The sequence below is a fragment of the Lagopus muta genome, chromosome 23, assembly GCF_023343835.1.
Source record: "Lagopus muta isolate bLagMut1 chromosome 23, bLagMut1 primary, whole genome shotgun sequence".
Lineage (NCBI taxonomy): Eukaryota > Metazoa > Chordata > Aves > Galliformes > Phasianidae > Lagopus > Lagopus muta.
In genome coordinates, this window is record NC_064455.1 from 5,042,532 (window position 1) to 5,067,213 (window position 24,682).

The window sequence follows — 24,682 nt, forward strand, 5'->3', positions numbered from 1 at the left end:
GCTTCTAGAGTGCCAGGCACAGCAGTACTCTGTCAGGACAGAACTCTGCTCCTTCCTTCCAACTCGGAGTCGTCAGCCTGGGAAATGTGGCAGCAGAGCTTTGTAGCTACAAAACGCAGCCATCAGAAGATGCTGTGTGCTGCTTTAATGCTTGTGTCTCGCTAGCATCTCTGCTTGTCCATGTGATGGAGCTTAATGTGAGGTTATGAATATGCAAAAAGGGGAAAGCGGTTTCTCAGGAGGCTGATTAGCCATCAAGCTGTATCTCTGCCTGGAGGAGGAGGCCGAAGCAGTGGGGCAGGGCTGGGCAGTGCTGTGCTGGGGAAGGGGCAGCAGGAAGGGGAGGGATGGGATGAAGGAAGCACTTGGGCTGAGGAGCAGTTATGAGCTGTGATGCTTTCAGCACTCAGCCAGCACTGGTGCAGGTGCTCAGATGGAAGCAGTGATCCCTCCATCCTTTTAGGTACAGCCTTATGTCTTCCAGCTGTAGTGAGGTGTCGTTACCAAATGAATAATGTTTTGATGGCCCTGCCTTTTGGGTGTTCATGCTCTGCAGCCTGTGTTTGTGTAGACACCCCATGTGTTTATCAGTTCATGTAATACTTCATGCCCAAGCCTCCGTATCTCTCAGCAGCAGCTCTGTGCACCAAGATCATTCATCAGGGGATGGGTGGAAGTAGAAGGGAACGCTCTCACTTCGGGTTCATGCTTTACCACCTCAGCCCTGATGACAAGAGGTGGTGTGTTTTCCTTTCATCCTTCCCTCAGTGATAGGAGAAAACTGAGCTGCATCAACTTTGACAGCGCTGTGACAAAGTTGCCCCTTTCTCCTGAATCATCCCCATGCGTTGGTCGTTGCTGGAATTCAGAATAGAAATCAACAAATTGCCAGATCTCATTTCATGCTTTCAGGAGCCGCCCAGGTTCTGTCCATCCCAAACAGTGCTCAGCTGTGTCACTTGTCAGGCTGAAGGGGAAGGTGGAAACGGGGGGCAGAGCATCAGGATGGCAGATGTTTACTCGATGCTGATCACCACTTCATTGATTCCATGTTTGTTGGCAGTCACGTTAAGGTTGCTCCATACAGTTTTTCACATTCAAACTACTTACTTGCTTTAGAACGCTAGACTCACATTTCCCTCTCCTCTCTCTCTCTCGTTCTCTGCCTGTTCCTCCCTGGTATCACACCCCACCTCCTCATTGGGTTGGCTGTGTTCTCAGCTCGGGTTGGGGAGGGCAGGCCGTTCTAATCACAGGCTTCGGAAATGGGCTGCTTAATTGGTGCAATTTTGCAGAATGAAAAATCTCTCTCTTCAGAGGTACTTCTGTAGCAGAACAGAGGGAAAGCAATGTTCCTAGCTGGCGCTTCCTAGAAAACACTTTGGTGTCTAAACTGAGCTGAAATGATTCCAGTTTAACTTGTTTCCAAAGCTGTTTTTTTCTAAACAAAATGGAACGTGTTCAGGTTTTCCAGCTACCAGCTGCCATTTTTCTCTCCACATCCACCAAGATAAGTTGATGAAAGAATGTTTCTTTTGCTATTCTGTCTCTGTATGTGCTGTTTTTGCTTTGTAGTAACTCAGGTTGGTGTGTCCCAGGGACATAATATGTGTCCAGACCCTGGGATTCCAGAGAGAGGCAAAAGAATAGGCAACGATTTTAGGTAAGAACCTTTGACGTGTGTGTTTATGCATGCTGCAAAGCTTTTGTTACAAGCATTGTGTGTTATCCTTGGCATTATGTAGTCTGTTTGCAGAGCCCCTCTGCACACATCATTGTGCTGTGTCTGAAAAGCTTGCTGAAGCCGGTGATGCAGAAGAACGAGCGTGTCTGAATGTGCATGTGTGTGTAATCTATTACAGAGATCCATAATGATCTCTTTGAGAATATTCCTCATACCACAAAGTGGGCACTGGACCTGCTGCTATCATCCCTGTTTGTTGTCGCTGCCTTCTCCAGTTAAGCACAGAAGGAACCATCTTAAACAGCAACAGCATCACTTCTAAATTAGCCTGAGTCCCAGCACGACCCTGTGCCCAGGGAATTTCAGGTGATTTCCTGAAGCAGTGGTACAGCTCCTTGTCAATAAGGAAATGTGGTGCTGGATAATTGTTTTCTTATAATGTTTAAAATAATGGTGTTACTCCCTTGTAGTTGCTGGCGTTCATTTAAAGCGTGTAGGAATGAATCAGCCTGTTGTTAGCAATGGTGAATCAATATTTAATCTTATTTTGCTGTCAATAGCTGTTTTGTTCACTAAAAATGTCTTTCAATTTAACCTGCGTCTATCAGACTCTCCTGAAATCCAGAGAACGTATTGGAGGAGAGGGAACGCAGGTGGAGGAAAGGGTATTCCCAATAGAGTCCCTAAATGCCATAGGATAAATTCTCAGCTGCTGTGAAACCGGCATTGTGTCGCCTCAGTGAATAATACAGCACTGCTTTAAGCAGCAAAAGATCCGAATCCAAAGCGATAGAACAAAGAACAAATCTTTCAGTAGTAGATAAAGATTTTGTTCTTTATAAGCATTGTCATCTCCTGGGACTGAGTGTGAGCTCCCGAACTGAACAAAACTCCCACTGAAGTTGCATTGAAAGACTCAAATCTGTTCTTGGACTCTCACCACCTCAGGCAACCAGCGCCCAGCACGAGGAAATGAATGAGGAAAAGCTGGCCCCTCATTCATTTCCACTGTTGCCTGGAGGGCCAGTGAACTCTCTCTGTTCACAGTTTGGATAGTAAAAAGCAAGAGACAGAGCTGTTGCTGAAGAGGCGTCTCAATCGCTGACTTTCCCCTCTGTTCTGTCTGCTAGGTTAGGCTCCAGCATCCAGTTCACCTGTAACGAGGGCTACGATTTACAGGGATCCAAAAGCATCACCTGTAAGAGAGTGAGCGACATCATTGTTGCCTGGAGTGACCACAGGCCAGTGTGCAGAGGTAAGAAGGCAAAGTTGTTTTTCACTGAGTGATGAGGACTAATGAGAAAACCCAGCATGTCACGTTCATGCATCACCCATTCTGTCCTTAAGTTTGTCCCCACTTGGTTGCTGCCTGTTGCCTTTTCCTTTTGGCTTAGAGCTCTGCTTCTCAAAGCAGTGTTTAACTGGAGGCTGCCCTATGGAAGACCATCTCTGGTTCCTCTCAGAGGCAGCTTCGTACAACCCCTGTTGTTTAGCTTCTGCTTGGTTCAGTCTTTCCTTCCCTTTCAAAGACAATTACGTTGTCAGGCAGTCCTAGAACAGTTTAAACCTTTGCTGAACATTATATGCTGTTTTCAAAACCCTCACTCAGACAGGAGGTGCAGCCAGGAGAGCAACCTCAGTGCTCTCAAGCTGTTGTCAGACATCAGCTCTGTGCTGCTGGTTGGTCTGCACTGCACTGTGAGCATTTGTGCTCTTGGCAATGGGGGTTTGGCCTTGCCAGCAGTAGGACCTCATACTTTTCCAGTGGAATGGAATTAACAAAACTAATTCTCTTAACTGTGGAGCCTCATTAGCTTTCTGCCCCTTTTTGTTTGCTCCACCCCCGATATTTCCCCTTAACATTTAAGGAGGAGAGGACACGAGGTGGAGGTCTGGAACCCAACATCAAACTGGTCACCTTCTGGCCTCACCGAGAGCCATCAGCAAATGGAGCTTTGTTTCAGTGAAGAAATGAGAACTGGTGTCCATTTTGCCCTTGGCCATTCTGTTTTCTTTCACTCTATCCTTTCTCTGTATATAAAGTGGCATGCATAATTGTGCTGTTTGTAATGCTAATAATGAACTACTTGTAATATTTGAAGCTAAATCCATCTAAAGCTCTTAAAGTCATAAATTGGTATTTTTTCACCTCTTTTTTCTTTAATTTCATCTGCAGAGGTTTTCAAGGCTTTGGAATCCCATCTAATTCTTGAAACAAGCGTAGAATAAATTGAATCAGTGTAAGAGGATATTTGGCATAAATATGTGACACTATAAAGGAAATTTATGGTGTCCTCTCGCAAGAGATAAGAAAGGATTTGCCTGCGTTATTAGGATTCTATGAATCAACTTAATTTTTTTCCTACCACTAACTTCTGGGTTGTTTCTTCGTAAAAAGTTTCCCTCTTGCTTTTTATTTCAGTTCTAAAGCACTTTTTCCGTTTTCATTTTGTTGCTGGGTGATGGGTTTCTTTCAGCTTGCAGGGCACCTGATCAGTCAGTTCAGATCCATTGGACTCTGCCATCTTCTGATGCGTGGTAATGGAGCATCTTGCCACTGGCTTGGAGGCTGCATTTCAGCTTCCCCATCTGCAGCAGGCTCCCTATGGCTCCCAGGGAGCGTCTCTTAATCTTTTTTGTGCTCCTGTTGCCCGCTCTTATAATGGGAATAAGAAGGCTTAACTACTTTCTGTAGGATAGGACAGGGTAGGTGTAATGGCCGCCAGGGGCTGGGTCACACGTGCAGAATGCAGATCTGCCATGTGGTCAAACAATTCAACCAGGACATCATTCTCCATGATTCGCTGTTGTCTAGGGATGGAAAAGCCTTGCGGATGCCTTATTTGCAAGTATGACTCCTTTGAAACTTGAGAGATGAATTTTGAGGATCCATTACAACAGCAGATGCAGTTACAAAACTAAGATGCTGTTCTTCACATTTTCTGATTAAATATTGCATCAAAGGAACACCACAAGCAAAAAATTCCCCCTTAAGCACTTTTCAGCTTTTACTTTACCTAAGATGTTTTTGAGATGTGAAGCTGAGTTGCCATCGTCGTTCTTTGAGCCAGCAGTTGTATCAGAATGAAGTCAGCCCTCACCTAATGAATTTTTGATGTGCAAGATTTTTTTTAGGCTTGCAAGGAGGAAAGGAAATGTAACTTTCCTGGAACATGAAAAAGGAACTGCATATTCCATGTGGTTGCTTTCATTGTCCTGGATGTGAAAATATTTCTTCGAGGGCTTTAATATAGTAAGAAAATACTAAATCAGTGTGAGAGAGAGGAATGTGTTGGTCTGGTGGTCCATCTCTTTGGTAGCTCCTGAAAACACCCCACTCAACCCATCATCACAGATAAATGCGTCGTCTCTGATGTTACATGGAAGACAGTGACAGTTTTGGCTAGTGAACAACCCAGCAACAATATTTCATTCTCCCACGCCTTCATACTGCTGTGCATCTCCAGTCTCTACGCAAGGAGCACAGCGTTCATCTCCAAGCCAACAGATCTCCCTCACACGTCTGCCTTGCTTTTCTGTTCACAGCACGGATGTGTGACATGTACCTCCGTGGTCCCAGCGGTGTGATAACATCTCCCAACTACCCCGTCCAGTACGATAACAATGCCTACTGCGTGTGGGTCATCACTGCGCTCAACCCAGCCAAGGTAGGTCTTGGAGATGCATTTCTTTTTGTTGCCTTCACTGAAGCAGTGTGGAGCTGTGCTTCTTCACAGCACTGTGCTCTGGCGTTTTAGCCCTTCAGGGTTCTGTTTCTGAAGTCATACCCCCCCCTCTCTCCACGGGCTTCTCACATCCCCAACCGTCGTTATAGACTGTGACGTGTCATATTCTGTCAGTGCTGAAGAATCAGTTTATTAAAGGGTGTAATTAAAAGAGAATGTAATTATTTTTAATCGAAATCTCTTTGATATCTTGGTGAGAATGGTGGTGAAACACCGAACAGCTTAGCAAAGCATCTCCCTAAGCCAGTGCTCAGCTGTGCCAGAAACCCTCATTTCTCATCACTTCTTTCTGGATGATAGCTGGCCCATAATCAATGGGGATTTCAGCCCTCAAACAAGTATTTCTCTTCACTGTTATCTAAACAGTATGTAAAGTTAATACAAAAGTCCTTTCTGTCGTGTTTGGAACAGTGGATGTTGGTAGCGATGTTTTTTTTTCCCTTTTAGTCAACTTGTGCAGTTTGGAAGGGTTCAAATTCAGTGTCACTGATCCATCCAAGGCTGAGACCTTTTCCATTTTCCACTGGCACAGGAAAACAAGGCTCAGAGCCTCTTATCTCTTCTCCCCTCCTTGCAAACTCTGCCTGCTCCTCTCCTCCAGATCCGTATGGGAAATAAAAACAAAAAGGACTCTGTTGCTGTGTAGCTCAAAATACCCCGAGGTATTCAGCACTTCTGCTCTTGAAAGAAAACAGTTTTCATTCTTCTCCGTGCCTGGATTCCTCCTAACATAATTTTCATTAGTTCAGGAGCAAGCCTTGCATTCCAAGGCACTGAGCTCATGTGCTTATCCAGTCAATTATTTCTTGGGCCTTGCCTCCAGACAGCCTTGCATTCTGGCACTCAGCCCTATGCTGCTGATCCAAGGAAGTCATTTCACAGACATGATGGTGTCCCAGGATCTCATCGTTCACAAGAAGTTGTTCCAGCCTGTAGGAATGCTGGCAGCCATCCACACTGCAGCCTTCTTTCTGCAGGGATGGGGTGGCACTGTGTGCGCTCACCTGCGGCGCTCAGCTGAGTTCTGCTGCTTTCTCCCCATTGACCTCGGTGTGAAGCCTTTAATAAGTAGACATCGTTGGTGGATTGCAGTTCTAATGAGGGGTATTCCTATGTTCCAATTGCAGAATGAGTTTGTAGTTAAAGGGCTGTCATTAGCAGGTTTGGCTGCACGGGAGCCTCGTAATGACCCAAATTCTGGGAAACTGGATTGTGAAATCAGGGTATTGTTCCAGTACTCATTTATTAGGAGTGATCTGCTGGTTAATCAGACCCTGGAGGTTCTCCTTCATCAAGGTAATGTGCAACTGGAGAGCAGACCACGTGTAACTGCAGCCATTGCTGCTCACGTCTCAGCTGTGTCTCAGCCTGCGTCCTGCTGACCCTCAGATGTGTGTTGCCTATGTATGGACAGGCTGTTGAGTACATCAGCTTTTTAGGCTGTGATGTATCTATTATATCTCTTTCTTTTTGTGCATCTTTGTCTTTCAAATATGAACAAAATCCCAATTTCTTGGATAAAATAATCCTGGCTTTAGAAAGAATTGGTGCTGAGTTAACCATGGATATTTCCTGGGTTTTGGGCAGGCTGCCTCCACCACTTAGGAGGGAGGAAAAGGCAATTAAACACCAATAAATGATTACAGGCCACTCTGACAGGTTTTTTTGACCCTATTTCACATTGCTTTAGGGTTGAGTTTTTGGAATCTAATGTTCAGTTCTGTTCATTTTCTGGCTTTTCTGCCAGCCTCGTGCCTAGCCCAGATGGTAGCAGCAAACTTTCTCTGCTTCTTCAGCAGTGCCATAGGACAAACTTCTCCTTCTGGAAGCTTCCTGGGCATGCTGTCTCATTTTTCAGAAACTCACTTTCTTTTTTTAATTCCTACTTAGAGTCTGAGTTTCTCCTCTTCCCCTGGTTGGATTCTTTAGGAGCTTTTAAAGCTGTTTGGTCATAAGCTGTTGGGAGCGAAACCAAATCTGTTCCTTAGCTTTTGTACATCACAAAGCGAACTGAAATTGTCAAAATCCATTCCTTTCAGTACGTAATAACTCAACAGAGGTTGACTGGAACTTCTGCTCCATGCTACAGCATGCCCTGTATGGAGGTGTAGCACAACAGAAATAAGAAGGATAGGTTGATAAATCAGCAGTTTGTGTTACCTGTCTGTGAAAAGACGGCTGGTTGCCTTTTGTTTGAAGTGATAAATAGTTAATTAGCAACATCAGCTTATGAAGGGTTTCTGAGAGAATTTGTTTGTTGAGCGTTTCATCCTGGAAGCGCGATTTACAGGTAGGGAACATCTCAGTCTCTTTGAAGCGAAGGCTGGGAGAAATTCAGTGACTGTTTTGGGGAAGGCACTGCTGTGCATGCGTGTTCATTGCACGGTGCTTTGCATGCTCACATTACTTGGAGCTGTAGCAAACTGCAGCCTGACAGCTCTCCTCTGCGTGGCTGTGTGAGCCCAGGCAAGGAGCAGCAGTAAATGGGAGACAGCAGCATGGAATCCATTGCTGTAAAAGTATGTAAAGAGTTCATCAAGGCTCCAGACACCAAAGCTGTGCAGAGAGGACCACGGGTTTCATGGGTCAATGTACAAAATGCCAAGTCGGTTCAGTGGCACAGAGGCTCCTTTCATCCAAAAGCAATCCCTGGTGCTGGCCTTGGGGGCAGCTATGGCCACACGCTGCAAGGTGTGCACAGCTCCACGTAATGCTGTGTTCTAATGCCTGGTCAGTCCCTGCTATTCCTGCCTCACAAATCAACTAGTGCTGTTTGTTGGACGTTCCTGGACGTGTCAAACTCTGACTTTAAGGCCCATGTTAGAAGCATGTTGCTAGAATGGCGAGCTCACCTCCCTGACTCACATTGCTTTTGTGCAGAGGGGATGATATCATCACTGTAGGGCCCCCAGCATGGGTGAGGGAGGAGTGGAAGATGAATTAATTAAAATGCCCATGAAGTACTTTGAAGATTAAAGCATTCTGGGCCAGAGCTGAAGCCTGCTGAAGTCAGTGGTAATCTTTTCATTGACTTGAGTGGTCTTTGGATCGGGTCCTGTTCTATGGAGCTTTTAATACGAGCGATGGGAAAACCACTGAGCTGAATTTAGAACTCATTTGCAAGTCATCTGTTCTATATTTGGAAAAGAACTGTGAGCCAGATTCTCTGAGCTACATAATCCCCTCCAACTTTGCTCAAAAACCCACATAAACAGCATTAGGGGCACAGTGCTCTTCAGCTGACAACTCGGAACTGTTTCCTATACAGGGGATGACATAGAAAAGCTATTTGGGGGAGTATTGAGGGCTGACAGATTTTTGTTTTCCCCCCAGTCTTTGGTGCTGTGGGAATTATTTTCAACCACACTGGAAAAATAAATCACTGGGGAACTGAGAAATGCATATGATAATTGGTGCATTTGCATCCAAACTATTTCTGAACCTTCTTGACATAACAAATGTCACTGGTTGGTATTTCTCTTGGGGTTGTTCTCACCTGGAGCCCAGCTTGCCAAATAAAGCTCTGTCCAAGCTCCTGTGTCATCGCTGGAGAGAGATGGGTCCCTCCAGGGGATGATTCATCACGATGAGGATGGATGCTGGAGACGGGGGAGGACGGGGGGAGAATGAGTAATGTGAGCTTGTAAAGCATTTGAATATAACTGCAAGAGGTGCTGTGCTCCATGGAGAGAGCGACTGTGGGATTTTTTTTTTCCTATGGATGTGACTGCATTTCAAATCACTTTGCAGTATGGGAAGCCTGAGAATCAGGTGTCATTTGAAGCCTGTTTTCTCAACTTTGCTAATTGCTTCCTGTCACTTCACTAGCTTAAAATTGAGGTTTTGTGTCATCCGTGTGTTTGTATGTGCTGGTAGGTCTCTTGTTGTTTAATGAATCATTAAGTAATTTCCAGCCTATAGCCCAAATAGGAAAGGAAAATGGATAAATAAGTATTATATTCAGCGTCCTGCTCCGGAGCCACAAGGTTAGTCTTCAATATACTGGAATATAATTAGTTATTTAATTAGGGTCAGACTCCCTAGAATGCGGTTTACTTGAACGAGTGGTTTAACTAATGATGTGTGCTGTTTTACAGCCCTGTGTTCTTTGCATTAATTACATTATTCCATCGTTACATGGCTTAATAATAATCTGCACACGTTAATATTTTGATACTACTGACTAAAATTAATGGTTCCAAACTTCTGTGGAGGACCACAAAGCCTCCTGTTCCAAGATCCTGCTACTTTTGGGTAGTGTGCTTCAGACAGATACCACATTTGCTTTTCGTTTAAATAATAGTAATTGCATTTCTATATAGAGGGTAATTGCATTTCTATATAGAGGGTGGCAGCACCTGGCAGCTCAATTTGAACTCTGCACGCACCCATTATTTTTTAAGAACGCTGAAGCTGTTTGGCATCTGATAAATTAATAGAAGTGGTTGAAATTGAGGAGCTCACAACAGAAAAATGCTGTCATCATCCTAGAGAGTACCTGCAGGCCTTGGAGAGAGCAGAGAGACGTGCTGGTGTTTAACAGAGCCCAGGTGATGGTTGCCTTGGGGTCTGATTGGGGTGGAATTGTGGTGGCAGCTGCAGTTTCCTCTCCCCAGGCAGCAGGCACTGTGTGTGCACTGGGCTGAAGGTCCTCAGGGCTGCTTTGGTAACTTCATAGGTACCAAAAGGTGGTGTGAAGCTGAATTTGGTTCTGGAAGCTGCTGAGAGTTGGGAAATGCAGTTTGTTTGTGGGCGAAGAGATGAGTGCATTCGGGTCTCTGTGCTTTCCTGGGTCTGTGCTTTCAGAGGCAGCTCCTGCTAAGGTCAGCTGGTGTTGTCCACAGATGTAAATTGTAAAGCAATTCTGTAAATGAAGCTCTCTGCGTTTTCTCTTTGTTCACTTGCTCCAAGGATGGATTTAAGGCCTTTCTCCCCAGTCTCCAAATGTAATTTTCAGTTATTTGCAAATAAAAGGTTTCAGGAGAGACTCGGAACTTGACATAGTGGGACCTCTGCTCCCAAATGGTGCATGCAGAGCTCCATGAATCCTGCCTTTTGTTGGGGGGGAAGGCTGTGAGTGAGCTGGGGAGGGATGCACAGCTGTGGGCAGGCAGTGCATGGCAGCTTTCAGGGCAGAAGGCAGTGGTCACAATGTGTTGCATGGATGGTGCTGACAGAACAGGAGCAAAAACTTCTTTTTATTCTACTGTGGGAATGAAGGGGTCATCTAAAATATCAGTAGGTAAAGCAGGAAAACCTGATAGGTAACTTCAGTAAGAGCAGCTGAAAAAAGTGCCACAGGACTCTAAAAAGTGATGTCAGCATAGGTGATGTCCTGAAGATAGTAATGGTCTTACAAAGTGCTCCTCAATAGAGCAGCAGAATGAACAAGGTGGGAGGATCTGCTGGCTGCCTCGGCTGTTGGTCCTTATTAACACACTGCATCTTTGCCAGGTTATCAAACTGACCTTTGAAGAGTTTGAACTAGAAAGAGGATATGACACTCTGACAGTTGGTGATGGAGGACAAGTGGGAGACCAGAAGTCTGTGCTTTATGTGTAAGTACCACGTCCTTAACGTGTCTGAGTGCTGAGATTGAGCAGATGTGGTTGGATGAAGGAGCCTGATCTGCTTGCTGTTCCTCACTGCACATTTTATAAGCTGGTTTTCATTTTTGGTGGAGCTGACTGTCTGTGGTGTTTTCTTTTCTCATCACATTCTCTTAGGCTTCAACTGACAGAAAGGCTTTTACCTCTTTGCTTCTCCTCTCTTGAATTCCCTTTGTCAGGACCCCATTGGGAGAAGCTGAGGCTTTCCAGGGAGCTGGGAGAACAGGATTAAAATTTGGATACCAAAGGAAATGCAAATCAAGCAGAAGCTGAAAAGTTTGGACCTCTCTCCTGTGCTGCCTTTCTTGAGCAGCCATTTTTAAGAGTGCAGAGTGGCTGTGAATGCAGTACCTTCGAGTCACAGCATTTTGCACCCAGCGTGCAATTGTGTGAATGCTGATATGCAGGGAGAGGCTGAAAGCAGAGCAAATCGTGGGGTGTGCAGGACAGTGCCAATGCAATCAGGTCTTGAGCGCATCTGAAAGCGTGGCTTCTTGTCCTGCCCAGGTGCTGTTGCCTCCACTGAGTAAAGACATGAGCCAGGGGTGTCAAAGTCTTCAATGTCTTTTCCCTATGAATCTGCATCCACTCTGCCTTCACCCCCCTTAATGTCTGCTGTCTTCCCAAAGTCTCCATTATTTCTCTGAGCTTCATTTTGCTGCACTTTTCAGGACGTGAACAGCAGTGATGCTGAAATCACAAACTCCAACCTGCCATGTATAGAAATGTAAAGTCTGATTATGGCAAAAGTGTTTGTAATTAAAGTGTCACAGAACGTTTCACAGCTGATTGGTCCAAATGTGCAAATTACAGCTGAGGGAATCATTTGTAAGAACTTGCTGAAATGGTTTCTCACTCCCTCCCCTTTCTGTCTCCTGAGGTCTATGGAAATTTCACTGGATTTTGTTCTGATTATTCCACATATTCCATTTCACCTTTCCATGTATCCTCATGTATTCCATGCTTTTGGTTATTCCATGTGTCCTCAGTCTGTATTAGGGATTCAGAGCTGTGCAAATGCAGGTGCAGAATCCCTGTGACTGACTGCAGGGTGTTGTGGTCTCTTCTCCCACTGCTGGGGAACGCTTCCCATTGAACTGCTGATGCTAATCCTAAAAGGGAATTTATTTATTCATTACCTGGGAGAGAAAGTTGAAAATCAATGGAGGAACCCCCGTGCAGAAAGCCAACCCTGTTAAATATGAGAGTTCTTATTACTCATCATTTATTCGCTGCTGTTGAGGACGAACTCAGTCCTGCACTTTGAAACCAAGAAATACGTTTGAGTCAAGTTTCATAGCACCAGACGTTACCCCAAACTGAGGTATAAAGGACCATTTGTTTTCAGTCTCACTCTCATGCCTGTAAAATGCATCTCAGAGAACATAACAGATTGTTAGGCTGAGCTTTCTGACTTGCAGTGAGGATTTTATTCCCCAAAGTAACAAGCACCCAGATCAATCATCCAGCTTGTTAAAGTGGAATGGGAAGGCATGCAAAAAACTGTTTAAAAAAAACCCCTTTTCTGAAGTTTTTTTTCTTGGTATGTTCCTTGTTCCTGTCTGTCTGCTGCTTAAATAACTTGAGAAAAATCAACAGTGGCACTTTTTCATCTTTTCCCATCCACATCAAACTCTCTGGATGGAAAACAGTAATTAAGAAAAGGTTACTTCTTCATTTACTAGCAGATACAGAATCCCTGTGACTGACTAGAATCAATAAAATGCCTGATGGAGCGCTGAGGAGTAACAGAGCAATAGATGGGTACAGATGTGGGTATGGGAGATGGATCAGTTTCAGGGGGAAGCCCTGCAGGTTGCACAGCCAGAGTTGCAGAGGTGATGGTTTCAGGCGTTGTAGTGGCTCCTATTGCTTACGTGAGTGGTAAGAAAATCTGTGGGATGGGGGGAGGAAATGCATTTGTACGGCATCGTTGGTCCCAGTTCTGATGCCAGGTGCCTGTGTGGGTATGGGAAAAAGCCTGGACTCAGCAGGCAGCTGGTTTAAGGGTGTCAAGCAGGTGGAATAAATAGCACAGCCCTTCAAGCACTCGTTTTGCGTCACTCTGAGCAAACTGTAACTGGCAGATCAGCCATACTGCCTCCAATTACCCAGGAAAGTGAGGATTGCCATAATTGTGCCTGGAGGTTGCAAGTTCCATTTATTCACGAGATGCTATCAACACACAGCTGCTGGGTTCATTCCCTTGCAGCTCTGGGTTGCAGTAATTCTGCTTTGAGAGCTTGGGGTTCCATTTTATCAAGTCTTTCAGGTGCTGCTGTCATACTTGAGAACGATGCCAGGCAGAGGCTGTATCTATACATATGTATGTGTTTAGGTTTAAGCAAACACTACAGAAGAAACCACCTATCCACCCACAGTAGTTACACTTATGGTGACTTACAAATTGATCTCAGGTGGTGCCGTAGCAGAAATAGTATAATAGCATTAAGCACTGCCACGAGGACAGACAGCACTCGTATTGCTGGAGTAACGATCCCTTCCCACGCACCAGGGCTCTGCTTTCAGAAGCAGACAGAAGGAGCTGTGCTCAAAGTGGGCATCTGTGCATGGAACTGCCTGCACGGGTGCTGTGTGGGTGGAGGATAAAGCTCTGAAGCTGTGTTGAACCACAGCGAGGTGATTAATCCCAAAGGCTGAGCGAGCCAAACATGCCTCATTAATGCAGCTTTTATTGGTGGCATTTTTCTTAATCTCATCACTCTCAGAGCAGCGTCCTTGTGGGGTGGGCTCTGCCCTGATCAGCCCACGCTGCTGGGATTAGTTGTGTTTTTCCAGGGGCTCATAGGATGTTCAGCAGATTGGAGGCTCGTGCTTTGTCTTGCAGAGCTTTTCTGAGATCCTGGTGGAAATTTCTCTGTTGGGAAAGAGACGCAGCAGAGAACGTGCTGAAATTAACTTGGGAATACCAGAAAATATCCCTAAAAGGTCTTAAGAGGAGTCAGTCACCACTGTGGTTTGTGGGAATTTTCTTTGCTCATGTTTTGCTTCAGTGAGAAAGGAAATGATTACTGTTGATGCTGGATAAATATATTGTAATGGTGGTACTAAACTGTAGTTACTAAAGCAGTGGTGATAATAACTTGCAGGCCCTCAACTCTGCTAAAGGACTCATTGCTGTATGTGGAATGCAGAAACCCACTGAGAGCATCATCTGCCTTGAAAATCTCTCAGGATTTGGGGCAGTGTTTTCTCTTGGGGGCTGTTCTTACTGTAGAGGCATTGTCCTGGTTGTACGCTGTCCCACAGAGGTGTAAGTGACCTGTATTTTGGTGAGAAAACTGAGGTTCAGGATGCATACAGACTGCTGACGTGTTTTATTTGTTTGAACAGCTTGACAGGCACCACAGTCCCCGACCTCATTGTCAGCACACAGCACCAGATGTGGCTCCTCTTCCAGACAGACAGTGTCAGTAACCTGCTGGGATTCAAAGCAACGTACGAAGGTAACTCAGGTGTCTCTCAGAATATAACTGTTTCTAAAAGGAGATGAGATGGGTTCAGCTGCTGGTGAGAAAGGAGCTTCTCCACATACTGAAGCTCTTCAGAATTTGCCTTAAAATTGAAGCTTTGCTCCAATAAGAACAGTTTCTGTGATTTCCATGAGAGCAGACTGGATGGTTAATGTTTCATTGCCCTCTCATCTGCTTTTTTGGATGAGTTGGTGAGCTTCAGCTGAGTGATGACATCTGCAACAGACTGCAAGAATATGAGATGGAGTTATCAGTGGTTCCAGTAGATCAGCGGTCTGAGCTGCTAATCTGGAGTATTACAAATGGAAGGAGAATTAATTCTGGGACTTTTATAAAGAAACTCTTCAGATGAATTAGGATGGGAATGCTGAACTCTGCCATAAGCTTCTATCATATCTGTTATAGGTATCTGAAAAGTTAGAGAAAGTAAAAAGTACTCCTTAATTCTAACTGATGTAAGGGAACAGTGCTTCTAGCTGAAGCTTTGCCTGGGTCTCTGTTCAGAGATGCTGCTGGGTTTTGCAGAAATTCCCATCTTTTGTGGTCTCACAGTGTGTGAGCACGACGAGCATCAGCTTCCTCTGATGGCTCCGAAGAACTTCTGTCTGATGGGCTCACACCCACCAGGGGAAGCTTGTTATCTATGATAAGCTTCTTGTCACGATGCAGCCTCCAGCACAGGAACACTTGCATCTTCTTTTTGGTTTTGTTGTTGTCTTGAATTCTTTTTCAAGGCGTTTTCAGTTTTGTCCCAAACCTGCTGATATCAGGGATGGCTTACTCAGCTCTGATGCCTAAAAGCAGGCGTACAATCTTTATCTAGACATGGGGGCTGATGATGAAAGGTCTGAGTTGCAGCAGCTGATAGCAGCACTGAGGCTTAAATCAAACTGTTTCTCTCAAGGGCCCTCAGTGCACATTAGTATTCATCCATATTTAAAATGTTTCCCTTGGACTTACTGTGTTTCAGGGAAGTGTCACATTGTGCTGGGCCAGGAGCTGACCCTCCTGGTGCTGCTGATTGATGCTAAAGCAGCATCAGTTAGGAGCCTGAAGGGACCTGACCTACTAGAAAACCTGGTCAGACCAAATGCCAGCATGACCAGCAGGCTGAGCAGTGCCTGGGAGGGGGACTGGGTCACAGTGCTCCACTATTTACAGGATTGCAAGACCAGGGCAGCAGAAAGTCATTAGAGACATAGATAAAAGACAGTGGAAATGAGGAAGGAAAAAAAAAAGGCAAATCCAGCCTGGTTGTCCAGGGAGCATCGTAATGGTGCTGTTTCAGTCTTAGTGGCTGTGGTGGTACAGCCTGAAAGCACGCTTTCTGCAGTCACTGTGATGTCGATTTCTGCCACGTTTGTCAGTGACTGATTTTCTGCTGCATCTCCACCTGCCTGCTGTGCAGGGGTGAAGGCACCTCCCCAGCTTTGCTTTCAGATCTGATCTCATTTGTCAATCTCATCCCGAGGGCAATGTGGGCATATTCTTCTAGTCGTGTAAAGATACGGGGCCTTGGTTTATGCTGTTCTTCTGTGAGCTGTGGGTCTATAAGGAAGTTGACTTTTCCCCACTCTGGCTTGCTGAGATGTTATGGGTGGCTTCATCTGTAGATTGCTGTATTAGGAGCTGCTGCCTGCTCTTCAAATCCTTTCTCTTTTCCTGGGCATCTTTGCAGTCATTGTATAGCAGGTTTGTGACCTTGCAAAATGGATTTCTGCCTGAACAAAAATACAGTTGTGTGCCTGGCCCTGTCCTGAGGTTCGGTTGACCTCAGATCAGCCGACTCCATAAAATACTTTTCATTTTTGCAAGTGCTTTGAGTTGCAAAGCAAGATCCATTTAAGTAAGAGGCAATTAGCACTTGCCAAATACATTATGAAATTATACCTAACTTACTAACAACTTTCAGTACCAGTTTTATAGGCACGCTTCTTCCTAACTGCGAGAGCAAAATTACAGCTAATGGAGCAATATAAAGTCAGGACCAAAATCTGCCTCCTAGAAAAGCAGAGCTTTGCTTGTAGAGTACATTTAAATAGCCATGCATCCTAAAACATGCAAGTTTTAGTGTACCTTTTAGGTATAATGCAATCATAAAGCCAGTTGCTAGGGCTGAAATGGTTACACCTAGGAGACTTATTAGTACATGGATTTTAGGACCTGCTGGAAAGGACGTGCTCAGGAGGGCGATGTGCCATCAGATTTCTAATGTGGAGATCTGGGGGAGGGGGAACCTACCTGGGAATTTTGCTTCATTTGTGAGTAAAGGGAGAGTCATACAAACCATGAGATGTCTAGGTTCTGTTCTTTTCCAAATCTGCACTGCAAGATTGGATTCTTTTGGAACACATGTTCAGCTGGTGCAAATCGGTGTGACAGCATTGATTTTCAATTAAGCTGTGTCAGTCTTTACCAGCTGAGGATCTGGCTCATTAATGCTCATGAAGATTACTTCTAAATCTCCTATGTCTCAACCGCAGCCATGCTTATCCTTTTAAACAGACATTCTCTCATAATAGTGAACAATGTTTTTGGACTTGCAGAGCTTGTCGGAGGAAATCTGGACTAAGCTCTACTTTGCTGCAAAATTCTTACCCTTCTCCTAACTGTAGCAGGCTGATTGATGCTGCAATTTAGTGCTTGGCTTGTGAGAGAGCTTGCAGCCTCGTGGGGTCCCAGCTCTTCTCCCTTTAATCTAAGACAGCTTCAGAGAATACCTTCCCCCTGGGGCAGGCTGCTGTTCCACAGCCATTGGCACAGTTCTCTGGGAGCTCCCAGGCCATCCCCCTCCTATAGCTTTCTTTAAGTCGTTCCTCCAGGTAACGTGTTCCAAACTTGGTGAGAAATGTGGGGTTAAATTGGGCAGGGTTCAGACTCCCATATAGATAAAGGTACTTCTGAAAATCCCAAGCCTTATCCTTTTGCAGTTATTTTCCCCATTGGTGGAGTTGGAGGCGTGTGTGGGGTGCGATGTGTTTGTTCCTGGTGAGCTTGAGGTTATTACAAGCAGTAGTGTCCAATAAAATCAGCAATCCAGAATTCACTGTCAGAAAAATATTAAAACATGCAAAAGCAGGAAAAAGCAGCTGTTAATCTAATCATGTATTTAAATTATTTCTATGTTTGTTAACATAAGGTGGCACCAATCTCAAATTAGAACTTCATTTACAGGCCCTCAGAAGCACGAATACGGTTTGGGTTTCAGCTGGCACTGGGTTAGTGTGGGTAGAGCTGGCTGAGGTCTGTGTTCTGAGGCAGCAGCGTGCTGCAGGCAGGGGATGATTAAACAGTATTTATTGTTGCTGGGATGCTGACGAAGTGCTTGGCTGTGGAGAGGACAGCTTTGCAGCTCAGACGGAGAGCTGTGCTGCTAAGAGGCTTAGGAGCTGCAGCCTGAAGATCTCCTCTCCTGACCTTTCTGGTTTTAATCAAATTGGTGCTGCCCGAGGCATTGGGTCGGTGAGCTTTGCTGGGTTGCCACGTTTCTTTGTGCATATGCATTAGATGTAAATACAGAACTCTGGGTAGATGCTAGCAGACAAGCTGCTTACAAAGGTGTTGGCATGCACGTGTCCTTTCCTCTGTCCTCACACACAATTGCACCTTGCTGCTGGCTGGCTGCAGGTGTTTCACACCTCTGTGTATCTGTTCTTAGGTTCTGCATTGCCTTGCTTTAGGCTCGTGGTGAACTCAGGAAGCAGCGCTGGTTTCCCACTGCGTGTTTCCATTCAATATATCGACTCCAGCCATAAAACACTGCTGAGCTGGCTGATGTGAGGGCTTTTAGCTGATGGTGCATTGGCCTGAGCTGCTCCCCAGGTCACGTCCCTTGGACTTGAGTTTCACCTGAGTTCAGTGGATGGATCTCACATCGCACTGTGGGGTTTAATGAGCCTGGAGGGTCCATCTCTGCATTTCCCCTTCAACAGCAGCTTGGATGGGAGGGATGTGACAGAAATGCAGTAAGAAGAAAGGTGCTTTCCTTTCTGCTTTATCTTCTTCTCGTCCTGTTTCCTCATTAGAGCCTTTTTTCCTCGTGGCTGGAATCAACTCAGAGCTAGACAAGAGAAACTCCCTGCTCCTGGCTCATTAAAGACAGGTTCCTAACACTATTAGCTTTCATTAGTTTAAGCAAAGTTAATATAGATGCAAAACTGTGTGTATAAGACTAAGTATACTCTTAAGGGTTTTTCAGACCAGAGCTAATATTTGTATGATTTCCTCAGGTATGTCTTCTGAGTGCTCACAAATCCCACACTATATGGATGGTGGTGACACACTGGAACAGGCTGCCCAAGCAGGTTGTGGATGCCCCATCCCTGGAGGCACTCAAGGCCAGGCTGGATGTGGCTCTGGGCAGCCTGGTCTGTTGGTTGGTGACCTGCACACAGCAGAGGGTTGGAATGAGATGATCATTGTGGTCCTATTCAACCCAGGCCATTCTATGATACGATTCTTTGATGTGTTTTTGCTAGTGCTGCATCTCCGAGATGCTCCAGTTCATGCAGAGCTGAGTCAGGAAGGAGCAGAGATGCTGAGCCCCCTTGGAAAGGATGAGATGTGGAGTTCTGCAGCCAAATGGAGCGTTGGCTGTGGGACAGCATTGCCCACACTGCTGAGGTTGCCACTCAGGGTCCCCCACCGCTGTGGGCTGCTCAGTGCTGAGCAAAGCGCCCACCCCCAGCACACACAGCCCAGAGAGCAGCTGGGAAATTCCTGCTGAACCAATTTCTGATAGAAACGACTGTTTTGTCAAAAACCCATCCGCACAATGTAATATTTGAGAGAGGATTTTGAGAGATTCATTTCAACTTGTTTCATTTAAACAGTGTCAAAACACTTGATTTGGATGTTCTTGTTTGGTTTTGACTCCTATTATTCTAGTGGGGAAACGACTGTACTTAAACATTCTTCAGGTGAAACATTTCAATCTTACCAAAGTAACATGTTTTGATATTTCTGAATCACTCATTTTTGGAATTTCAGCTCTGCCAAATATCTCATGAATTTTATGATGTATGAAAAGAAATGTAGGAAGCGGGGAATTTGCTCAGAGCAGAGATGCCGTTTCCAGACCTCTGTGAGTAAGGAACGGGGCTGGCTCTGTTTGCATGCTGCTGACAGTGAGATCACACACGTGGTGAAACACGTTGGTGTGATTTTGTGTCTCTGCCATTCTTACATTGGTGCTTTCTCTCTCTGTAGTTGCTCAGATGGGTTTGCAGAGCAGCACCCATTCAATCGGCACCTTGAGAGCACCCCTGTTACCTTTATTCTTTCTCAGCAGAGGCTCAAAAGGGAGTTATTTTCTTTCTCTGCTTGGCTGCATTTTTTTTCTGATTACCTGCTAGCCAGAGCATGTCCTGATCTTACAAAGGCACTGAGTATGCTGGACACTTGGAGCTCTGCTTGTTGCCCTCTGCGGTGGCTGGAGCTTCGTAGCACAGCACATCTGTGCACAGCCTCTCACTGCAGTTCCTATAGCCGCTGCAGAGTAGGAGTTTGGGTCTGAACTCAGGTCTGGGATGGCCCCTCACCCTTGGGAATGCAGTAGCAGAGCTCTGCAGGCTTTGTGGCTCAGGGCTCTGTGCAGCCAGGGGCACAGGGGTGGTGCATCCCCAGCAGCATGGTCCCATGGGGGGAAGGAGCCTGCAGGGTCCCACTGCTGCCGCCTCTCAGTGCTGCGAGGGGTGAGAAGGAATGGCACAACGAGAATTCATTTCTAAGGGCTGTTGAGTTCTGGCAGAAGAAGTTATCATCTTCCTGCCTCTGTTTCAGGTCACGGCAGTGCATGTTTAAATATGCATTCCGCCCTTCAATCTTGTTACCATTTCATGACTTTTGAAGCTCGGTTTTCTTCCCACGATTTACACTTTCTTCTGCTTTTTTATTTTGTGGAGTAGTGTACAGTTCAGTAGTTCAGTGCTACTTTACCATCTGAACTGCTGTACCTTTTGTCCCTCATGCGCAGTGCAGACCTGCAGCCTTCAGATATTCAGAGCCCACAGGAGGATGCACAAATCCCAGCAAACTGTTTCCAGTGACAGGGGAAAGAAGAATCCCACTTCACACCAACTTTTCTATTAATATTAATTTATGTTAAATTATTTTGGGGATGCTTCATTACCTGGCAGTGACTTCTAGTTCAGGATGCACGCAGCGGTAGCAGAAGCGAGGTGCCTCGTTGTGACTTCTATTCATAATACACCTGTATCTAAGTTGCCTCAAGTCAGCATAATAATGAGGTCGTTGTTGTTATTCAAACCAAATTGGAATATTAGATGGAGTCATGCAAATCTGGGATTATGCGATTTTCTTCTGTAAAGAAAATGTCATAAAAGAAGTTTCCAATTTGGTGTAAGAAATTGAAAACGGGGAGAGAAGACAGCGAGGCTGATCATAGATGATGGGGACAGAAAGCAGGGGAGGCTGCAAGGAGAGATGAATGTGAGGCAGATGAATAATGCTGAGCAGTGAGATGACTGCGAGGCAATGAGGAGCTGTCGGTGTTGGTGATGCGGAGCAGGGGGCCCTTTTGAAACGAAATCATATGGAGCAGCAGATAACAGCGAGTTGTGCCCGTGCTTACATGAAGTCCCACTATGCACACAGAGAGGGATGAGCACTGTGCACGCAGGAAGGCATCAGCTGTCAGCTCAGGACCACACGTGGAAATGGGATGGGAGGTGGTGGGGCTGGAGGGAGCAAACAGCAATGCTGCAGCACTGCGTGCCTTCGTGCTCATGGCCGAAGGCTGCAGGGTCTGCCCATGGTACGTGTGGTTTAACACGAGTGCTGGCAGTCAGGTTGCTGTGGCTGTGTTCGTTAGGGGCCTCACGATGGCCGTGCCAGGCACACTTGGGTGGACACACAGTGCTGCTTGGGCTCACAGCCATCCCCTCACTGCTTCTGTTCTCCTTTCTTTCAGAGATCGACCAGGGGAGCTGCGGGGATCCCGGCATTCCGGCCTACGGCAGAAGAGAAGGATCCACATTTCGCCACGGGGACAGTTTGAAGTTTGAGTGCCAGCCTGCCTTTGAGCTGAAGGGCCAGAAAACAATTACCTGCCAAAAGAGTAGCCAGTGGTCTGCTCAGAAACCTGTCTGTGTTTGTAAGTCAGTGAGAGGAGGCGGCTCTGAGATGCTTTCAGTGCGTGGTGAGGCGGTGATGTTGGTGCTGTCTGTGAGCCGTGCTGGGATGGCAGAGCTGCAGGCAGTCGTGGCTCAGTGCTCCCAGCAGGGCAGGGGTTGGGGGCAGCACCCTCAGGCACAGCCCTGTGCACCCGCTGCCCTCCCAGCATTTGCAGCTCGGTTCTGGAGAGAAAGAAGCACTTCTTGTAGCCGAGATGGGGCGTCGACAGTGAAATTTAAGATCTATTGAATTAAATTCTATTTCTGGCCGTTTAATTTTCTTTCGTTATATCTGATGATATTCAGGCTCCCTGCTGCTGGACCTCAATTTTTAATTTGTTGCATGAGTTCTCAGCAGAAGTAGAATATTATGCTCTCAGTAGTGACCAAGGGTAACATTTCCAGATGCAAATGGGTGTTACGTGCACAGTGCCCATTGGGTTTTAATGGGCTCGCATCCTTTGAAGTTACATTGAGCAGTGTGCATTACTGTAGTGACTGAACCTTCACGTTTTGTTTGAGCTTTACCAAAACTCACAAAAATATCTGCATTTTCTGTGACTGATGACAAGCAAACTCTTTGTGTTTCATCTCTACTTACGTGGCTCTGCTGGATTGCGTTACTTTGAACAAATGCTGTGCTCTCATGGAGTGAGACTGAATCTAACCAACATACATAGGGAATGAAAATTCAACTGAGCAAGAGACAAAAGGACAGAAACGTGGGGAGAAGAAGGGTAGTGAGCAGAAATGTGAATTTTTAGAAGTGTGTTCACTATGCATGGAAATGCACCAGGATTAGAAATGCAGTGTAAAACGCTCATTTGTAGCATGGCAGAACATGATCCGTGCCAATGGTGTCATACAGCCAATGGGGGGGTGGAATGTATTGCTGCAGAGGTGGATCTGGGTTCTTTGGGGGCTGCAGGGGCTCAGCATCCCCACTCTGGACAGTTGTGGGCATCAGTTTTCAAGTGAGCGCCTTTCTTTGCAAACTCTGGTTGGACCTCTGAGTATTTCTGTACGTCTGTTTGGGGAAGGGAAGCAATTTAATTGGGGCTTTTACTTTTCCAGATGCCTTTCTTCCTACTTGGTATTCTCATGAAGCAAAGCAGCTAGAGATGCTGATGAGGAAAATGGAATTTCCTGGGGTGTCTTAGAGGTGGGAGGTGTCAGGGCGTTGCTGTGCTTGGCTTCAGAAGGTTTTACTGCTTTCCCAGGAGATGAGTTCATAAAAACAGCTGGTGGTTTGGCTGAGGTTCCTGCTGATAGTTTGTGGTGAGAGCAAACCTGTTGTTCATACTGGGGGTGAGGTGATGTTCTCATGGTAGCAATAGGACAGGCTTCCCAGCAAAGCAGGATTGTATTTTTTCTGTAGATAGAAACTGAAAGAGGGCATCAAATCAAACTCCAGTTGCCAACAATGAGCAGCATAAAGGCATACATTTTTTAGTTAAGAAACAGTCGTTGCATTCTGTTCTCTGTGACCCTCAGAATACTGGATGTCAGTGAATCAATGTGGCAACATGCAGGTCGTGGGGAAAGTATTCCATTGCTTTCTTACACCTTTGCTCCCCTGCCTTCGAATTTACTTATTCTAGATAGTGTCACACTGGTGTTCATGAATCAGAAGAGGTGGCACGACAAAATGTGTATCCTGGCATGAAATCTGTAGTGGAATTAGTGACAACCCTCTGTAATGTTGGGAGACCATTAAGTGCATTGGGTATCAGGCAGGAAAATAAGGTAACCTGATTTATGTGCTGCTGGTTGGGATATGCAAACAATTCAGTGCTTCTGATACTGCCTGCAAACGCATGACAAATGCAGAAGATTAAACAGCATGCCACGGTGCATCCTGCTGTCCTGAGCAAGTGATTTGTGAGCAGACAATTTATTGTGGAGAGCTCATTTCCTGGGGCTGTGATGACAAAGCAACACAAACCATTTAAGTAATGCGTTGGCTTATTGTGACGAGTTCTTAATTTGTGACTCTGTGCCTCTGTGATAACAGCACCTCCGTCTTCATCCTCATTGCGACCCTTAACTGCTCAGGGTGAGTGTGTGGGTCACTGGAAGAACCTTGCAGGACTCCTTGATGCAGGTCCTTTCCAACCCCTTACTAAGCAAGGAGTCCCTGCTGTGTGGGTTTGGATCGATGATCTGAGATACTCAAATCGCTGTGGTCTGAGAACTTCTGGCACCACATCCGTAGCGCTTCATCCATCCATAGGTGTGCTCTGGATTCGGGCTCTGCTTCCTGTGGTTCTCTGGGTCGGTGCTGTGTGTGTACTGAAGACCTTTCCTTCTTTCTCTCTTTTTCCCTGTTCTGCACGTGTTCTAGTGCTCAAATCAGGTTTGCAGTCCCTGCCTTTCTAAAATTACAGAGCTGTTCTGTCTACTGGGGCTCAGGCAGTTCTCATACCCCAGGGTAACCCAAGTCATTGCTTTCTTACTGAGCCACGTTTGGTTTTCTTGAAGTCGTGAGGGACAGCAAAATGGGCGTAGGAGGTGTCATGTGGATAAATGTTGCCTGTGGGAAATGGTTGTGCTGCTCAGATGAAGTTCCTGCTCTGATGATAGGAACTTGCAAAGAATGCAATATTCAAGCTGAAGTTTTCAGTTAAGTGTGGCTGAGGAGGTTATAAAGTTTACAAATGGGGAACCAGCCCATAATTTCAGCTATTGGAAGAGCTGTGGGTTGTTCAGATCTTGCAGTGAGAATGATGATGGAAGTCAGGATTGATGCAGTCAGGAGCTGGGCGTTGTGATAGCAGCATAGCTTCCAAATAGTGGCTGCAATTGCTGTTTGAACCTCCTCATGTATAGCAGGGCAAAACTCATTTTCTGAATGTTATGTGAAATATTGCAGTGGAAAGCATTACTACAAAACATTTTATGCGACCATAATCTGTTTCCTCACTAAGGAGAGGAAGAGCTGCCATCCCTGCTGCTCTTTGTCTCTCAGCTCTCCCCCTGTGGACCCTCCAAGTATTTCAAAGTTATGTAAAACACA

The 24,682-nt window shown here is 45.7% G+C and overlaps 1 protein-coding gene across 2 annotated transcripts in view; it reads left to right on the top strand.

The window, feature by feature from the left end:
- CSMD2 (CUB and Sushi multiple domains 2) overlaps positions 1-24,682 on the top strand; it is a 229,936-nt gene that overhangs the window by 98,767 nt on the left and 106,487 nt on the right. Inside the window, exons 9-14 of one of the 2 annotated variants that reach the window (XM_048969227.1) lie at positions 1,576-1,663; positions 2,815-2,939; positions 5,231-5,352; positions 10,885-10,988; positions 14,394-14,506; positions 21,465-21,647. The exons of the other annotated variant lie outside the window; for it this stretch is intronic. Of the exons in view, the coding sequence (XP_048825184.1) occupies positions 1,576-1,663; positions 2,815-2,939; positions 5,231-5,352; positions 10,885-10,988; positions 14,394-14,506; positions 21,465-21,647 (735 nt within the window). The remainder of the gene's footprint in view (positions 1-1,575; positions 1,664-2,814; positions 2,940-5,230; positions 5,353-10,884; positions 10,989-14,393; positions 14,507-21,464; positions 21,648-24,682) is intronic. 2 annotated transcript variants of the gene reach the window in all.